The sequence below is a fragment of the Oryzias melastigma genome, linkage group LG24, assembly GCF_002922805.2.
Source record: "Oryzias melastigma strain HK-1 linkage group LG24, ASM292280v2, whole genome shotgun sequence".
Classification (NCBI taxonomy): domain Eukaryota; kingdom Metazoa; phylum Chordata; class Actinopteri; order Beloniformes; family Adrianichthyidae; genus Oryzias; species Oryzias melastigma.
Genome location: NC_050535.1, coordinates 5,756,716 through 5,763,418, shown reverse-complemented (window position 1 = coordinate 5,763,418; position 6,703 = coordinate 5,756,716). Strand labels below are relative to the sequence as shown.

Here is a 6,703-nt window from a genome sequence, read left to right as displayed (position 1 = left end):
TTTCATGCTCAAAATGTTCACACAGACCTCGAGAAAAACAGTTTCACGACAGAGAAAACCTTCCACAGACTCGTTTTGCATAGCAGACTGTTTTCTACATCATTTCCTATATGTGCATGCATTGCTGCTCTTCATCCCATCGACAGAAACGGGTGATTAATTTTTGAACTTCTGTTTAAATGATAATGATTAGCTGCAAAACAGAGGATATTTTTGGTGCTCAGACAGATACATGGTTAGCCCTGTGCTTCGATTTTTATGCATAATACTTGAAATTAAACCAAACACAAAATTGGGATAATCTGTGGCAAAAATAAGAATCATTATATATGGTGGATTTTTTTTTTTTTTTTGGTCTTAAGTTCTTGTTCATTTTAAAAGCCCTTTAATCAAACAAAAACCCAATTCAATTTTTCCTTCTTTCCATTTCAAAAATGAACTTTAACTTTCAATAGCATTGACAAATATCTCTTTTTTAATGAAAATGCATCAGAAAATAAAAAAATGTGTGACCAGTATCCCCAAACCATGTTTCTTTTTTAATCCAGAACACCACTGGATTGACAAAACGTAAAAGTTGAGGCTGTGACTCAGTTTTAGGGGGTGAACTGCGAACGAGTTTTTGAAATACATATCAGTGCTGAATCTGCAGTTTCTGAATTTAATTGGTACAAAGAAAAAAATTGTAAAAATTGACAAGAATCCTAACGGCTTTTTCCTTTTTCTTGGGTAATGCTATTTAAAATCCTGTTCTTTGACTTAAAGAGTACCCAAACCCTAAATTGACTTTTTTTGGTCTGTTGACCTCTATAAATGTTGCTTTGAAGTGCTGTATGTTGGTCATTTTTTATGAAATTAAAATAAATTTGTTTAATTCCTGAAAATATAGTCAAAACCGCCTGTTTGCTGCCCCCTACAGGTTGATCTGAGGTATTACAGTTGAATTTTGTGATTGGTCAAACCATTTAAGTCCCATGTCATGATCTGCAGATCCAGTAATAATAACAGTCTTCAGCCCCGCCCCTCTGACTGGATTTTCAAATTTTGTTTGTGGGTGGAGTCAGCCTCCGACTTCCCTGTTTGGTTACCCTTTAAGTAGAAGCTTCGGCTTCCACTCATCTTCGCTGTGAATTCGTCGTTTGGTATGTTTTATGCATTTATCTCTAAATTTTTTTAGCATATTTAAATGATCATTTCTGCAACTTGATCATCCTTGGAATTCAGTGAATTGCAATGATTTTAGCTTGAGAGTTTAAGGAAAAAAACTGTATTTTGTGAATTAAAGTTGGGTCTCCACAGGCGTCTGGATGGCTCAGTTGCAGGATGGGGGTACGACCCTTCTACTACGTAGCCGCAAGATTACCTAGCTTTAAGTGTCCCTGTGTTGTGTCAGAAAGAGCATAAAACTCTCAGCCAAAGCGAAAATTTGCTTAAAGAAGTTGCGTTGAGTCAGATTTTAGATAAAAACTGTCTTCCCGAGACAACAGGGGATTGATTCACTTGCACGCCCATCCATGCTGTTTGCTAATGCCGTGTGCTAGCTCAGGAGTTAAGGCATTGATAGAGGCACTGGAGCAGCATAATTAGCGAAAAAAAAAAAAAAAAGGACATTGTGACAAATCGGTGGATCGATGCTGCTACTTTCTTAATCGAACATCGGAACGTTGGCATAGGTGGATAAGAGTGCAGCCAAACATGGAGGAAGTGGAGCAAAAACAAACAAGAGGAGACAGAAGCAGGCAGTGAAAATCCTCAGCCGTCTTACATTAAACATTACCAGTAACCCAGTTTAACCAAACTCACATAACAATCCTCCCTCCTCCTTCATGCAGAGAAAGAGCTCTTTATGGCTGGCTGGTAAGATGTGATATTGCTGAAAAAATATGCAAAAATACTGCAGCGACAAATATGTTTTTTCGGATAAATCAGCGCCAAATATTACAGCATGACTCTCTGCACCATAAAGCTGAACAACAGTAGATACATCGTAATAGTTCTTCAGCGAAAGAGCTGGAAATGTTTTGTTACCTCTATATACACATATATAAGATCAAGGTTTCAGTTGCATTCTACTCTGAAATTATTGCACAGTAGGCCGCTGTGGGCTCGTCGTGGTCGTCCCCTCAAACCCCGGTAGAAAAATAGATCACGCCAAACAACTTTTTTTTTTTTTTTTTAATTTAGACAGGCACTGCTGTGGCCAACCCTGCCTGCAAACACGAACTGCACGCCACAGTGTCAGCGTCGTCCCTATCGTCTGTCCCCAAAAAGATGCGGAAAACCGGACCGCCCCTTTCTCCAACTGAGGTTTCCTTCCGGGACTTCGTCCAGTAGGGAATTTTTGGCATTACTCTTCCACTCTAACCAGCTAAACAAAGGGTCTCACTCGTAACAGTCCAAGTGCGAGCGCTCCTTTTAAACAACCGTTTCCACGCCGGTCAGCTTTGGCGTGAGGATCCGTGGCGTTATTCCGTTGTTGAGGTCCTCCTCGAACTCCAGCAGCTGGCCCATGAAGTTGAGGTTCGGGGAGATGATGGGCCTCCGGGCTTTGACGAACTTGTAGGCGTCCGTCATGGTCATCCAGGTGTGCTTCATCAGGTAGGCGATGACGATGGTTGCTGAGCGGGAAACGCCGGCCTGACAGTGGATGAGGAGGCCCATACCCGCCTGGTGTGCTTCCTCTGGAGGACCAAACCAGAACAATGGACTGTTACAGGGTTCTTCAAGTTAATTAGGACTTTTTAAGAACTTGCATATGAAAAATTAAGATCGATTTCTCTGATTAATTCCCAGCCCTATGGAAGAAGAAAAAAACGAAATCCCTGAATTTCAGAATGAAATGTTTTTATTTTTAACTGAAATTGACTTTTTTTTCTTTTTTTTTTCGCCTCTTGGCCAGGGCTCCCTTGTAAAAGAGATTCCTTAATCTCAATGGGACTTCCTGGTTAACCAAAGGTTAATAAAAAAAAAATAAATAAAAATTGTCTAAAGTACGTGTCAAAGTCAAGGCCCAGGGGCCGAATCTGGCCCTCCAGGTATTTCTATCCGGCCCTCCAGATCATTTTATTTTATTGTTACCAATGACCGGATGTTATCTTGCGCTCATTTCTAATTTGTATAATTTTGAAAAAAAAAATACTATTATGAAGATTAAAATACTGAAAGTTATTTAAGGTTTAAGTTGATTTATTCTGGAATAATATTCTTGCCTTTTTATTATTTATAATCTACGATGGAGTATTAGAGACACCAAAGAAAAAAAAAAGTAATATTCAGTTTTTTCTCATAAAATTACGACTTTAAATCTCGTAGATTTATGACTTTATTCTCGCAAATTTACTGAATTTAAAGTCGTAATTTAAAAAATTTTTTTTTTCTTTATAAAGTGGCCCTAATACTCCATCGTAATGATCAATTTAAAAAGTTATGGTTTTAAAATTTAAAAAATTAGCATTCTGTAGCTTTTTAGACTATTTTGGCATTTATTTAGATTTTTGAGGCTATTTTTGGATTTTAGCTAATATTTTAGCTACATGCTAGCTGTTTTGGATAATATAAGCTTTTTTGTTATTGTTTTTAGGGTGTTCTGGAGTTTAGCTAATATTTTAGCCACATGCTAGCTGTTTTTGCTAATTTAAGCTTTTTCCGTTTTTTTTATTTATTTTTTTTAATTCATTTTGGTGTTTAGCTAATTTTCCAGCAACATGCTAGATTCAAGCTACAGCTACAGGCTGATTCAAATTTTTTCAGTTTTTAGGCTTTTGGAGTTTAGCTAATATTTTAGCTACATGCTAGTTGTTTCGGCTAATTTAGGCTTTTTTGGAGGTGGTGTGTGTGGGGGGGGAGGGGGGCTGTTTTGTAGTTGAGCTAATGTTTAAGCTACATGCTATACATGCTAGTTGTTTTGGCTAATTTAGACTTTTTCAGTTTTTTAGACCGTTTTGAAGTTTAACTATTTTTTTCAGCTACATGCTAGCTGGTTTGGCGTTAGCATGTAGCTTTTTTATTTTTAGTTTTTAAGACTAATTTGGCATTTAGCTAATATTTTAGCTGGCTATCAGCTTCAGCGTTTACAGCTATTAGCTTCAGTGGTTTCAACTATCAATTTCAGCATTTTTAGCTATCAATTTTAACATCTTCTGCTATCAGCACAAATTTAGATTACAGCATTTATGTTAGCATTATCGCAGGTAATGCTATATATTTAGTTCATAATTATGTTAAAAGTTAGATTTTTGAGGCTATTTTTGGATTTTAGCTAATATTTTACCTAGCTGTTTTGGATAATATAAGCTTTTTTTGTTATTGTTTTTAGGCTGTTCTGGAGTTTAGCTAATATTTTAGCCACATGCTAGCTATTTTGGCTGATTTAGGCTTTTTTCAGTTTTTAGGATAGTTTGAAGTTTAGCATTTTTTTGCTACATGCTAGCTGTTTTGGCTAATTTATTTTTCATGCTAATTTGGCATTTAGCTAATATTTTAGCTGCTATCAGCTGTCAGTGTTTTTAGCTATGAATTTCAGCATCTTCAGCGGCCAAATTCAGCTTACAGCATTTACACTAGCATTATCACAGGTAATGTTATATATCTAGCTCATAATTATGTTAAAAGTTATGGTTTTAAAGTTTTAAAAATGTTGTTTTAGAGTGTTCAATAAATGTTTATCCTGTTCGGTCTGTGACCTCAGCTGTGTTTTGGATTTCGGCCCCTTGTCCGTTGGTCTAAAGTTTTTAAACGTCATACGAAAAAGTTTAAAACTGCACCATTTTTAAGACCAAGATATCAAATCTTAATACTGTTTTTATTCTTTTCAAGGCCTTATTTCCAAATTTTATAATTCAAGGCTTTTAAAAGTTTTTAAGGTAACCCTGTGTCAGTTCCCTGTAAGGACCTAGAAACCCCAAATCTTTTAGCTTCAAATCAGTTTTGGCAGGGAATTAAAAAAAAGGGAAATGCTTGTTTAAAATGCTGTAAAAAAAAAATCCAAATTTATTTTTCTTTTAATGCTAAGCAGGAACAGGACTGAAACCGCAGTGATAACTCAGCAGATCAATGTTTGAGTCGATACCGGCAGCATTATTGACCCTGTAAATGCATTTTCTGCCCTCAAACAATCTTTGTCTCTGTTATTTCAAAGCATTCTGGTGTGAATTAGGCGTTTAAAATGGATTATTGCTAAGTTTTATGAAGTTCTTTCACTTGTTATGCAGCAAAACATTATAATATGAAGTTTCTATAAGAAATAAACCAAGAATTGTATGAATTTATCGAATATTAATACTCTTTTAAATTAGAAACCATAAAAATAACAAAGCAAGAAACTAAACTACTTTTCATAACTGGGTAGTTTTGTTGCTGCAGCTTCAACCAACAGTTGTAAAGGAAAACTGCACACCTATGAATTCAAACGCCTCCTCAAAGTACTGCCGCAGGTTCTGCTTGTTGCTGTCGGTGGCGGGAAGCCGCTTGTAGACGAAGAGGCCCGTGTCGTAGTGGTACAGCGGCAGGTGGGTGGTGACGTTCAGGATGTAGCCGATGTTCAGGCGCTGCAGCAGGTTGGCGTCCTGGGCGTCCTGCTCGTTCCCCAGGTACAGGAAGGGCAGGATGGGAGTCAGCTCTGCGTTCTCGATGTCGGGGGTGGAGGGCAGGGAGTGAGGTAGCGGGCCGGTCAGGCCGGCGGCTGCGCCCGGGCCCAGGCCCTCGTGGAGGTGCAGCGAGTGCTCACACAGGTTCTCGTGGCTCTGCCTGAAGTAGCTAAGGCCTCCTGTGGAGGCAAAGTGAGAATTTGATATTATGAGAGAGTATTTAGGCTAAAAAATTTGCCTTAAGTGCTAAAAATACATGCAGTCAAGCCTCAGATCACCTGTTTTCTTTTCTAATAAGCTCCTCTACACCTGTTTGTAACAAAGGTACCCACATAAATCCAGCTTTAGGGAGAGCGCTCACAAAGCAATCGCTGACATCATTATACGTGAGGTCATCTTGCAACTTCCCCCCATAGGAGGAAGCAGGTGGGAAAGTTCTGACCAACTGTCACCCATCATCATAAAACCGCCACCATTCACCGAACACATGACTGCTATTGTAGTGAATAGATCCTGATTACACTTTCAGTAAATAATAAAAAAAAGGGGAAGTTCTTAAGAGCGATGTGATGGAAAACTCAACAAAAGTTGGGGAGAGAGGGGGATTCCAGCTCATCTTTTCTTTCATTTCCAGCCTGAAATGAAAGAGTATTAACTCTTTAAATACAAAATCTTTAGAAAACTGTAACTTTTCAACAGTTGACATGATCAACGTAATTCCAGCAGATTCTGAATTTGCTGGAATTATGTTGATGGTGTCAACATGTGTTAAAGTCAAGGCCCGGGGGCCGGATCCGGCCCTCCAGATCATTTTATTTTATTGTTATTAATCGTTATCTTGCTGTTATTTCTAACTTGTATAATTTTGACAAAATATATTTTAATGTAGAGTAAAATATTGAAAGTTTTTTACGGATTGATTTATTCTGGATTATCATTCCTGCCTTTTTTTCACAATTCTGTTAAAAAGTTTGAAAATTGGCCTTCTGCTAGCTTGTTTAGGCTGTTTTGGAGTTAGGCTAATATTTTAGCTACATGTTAGCTGTTTTGGTTAAATTAGGCTTTTTTTGTTTTGTTTAGGCTGTTTCGGAGTTTAACTAACATTTCAGCTACATGCT

At 37.7% G+C, this 6,703-nt stretch overlaps 1 protein-coding gene across 1 annotated transcript in view; it reads right to left on the bottom strand.

Annotated features, from left to right (window-relative positions):
* Positions 1-1,624: 1,624 nt before the first annotated feature.
* The window catches only part of dusp10 (dual specificity phosphatase 10), a 10,713-nt gene continuing 5,634 nt past the window's right edge, over positions 1,625-6,703 (bottom strand). The window contains exons 3-4 of the mRNA XM_024291640.2: positions 5,396-5,764; positions 1,625-2,681 (exon numbers count right to left, since the gene is read on the bottom strand). Of these exons, the coding sequence (XP_024147408.1) occupies positions 2,416-2,681; positions 5,396-5,764 (635 nt within the window). The 3' untranslated portion in view covers positions 1,625-2,415. The remainder of the gene's footprint in view (positions 2,682-5,395; positions 5,765-6,703) is intronic.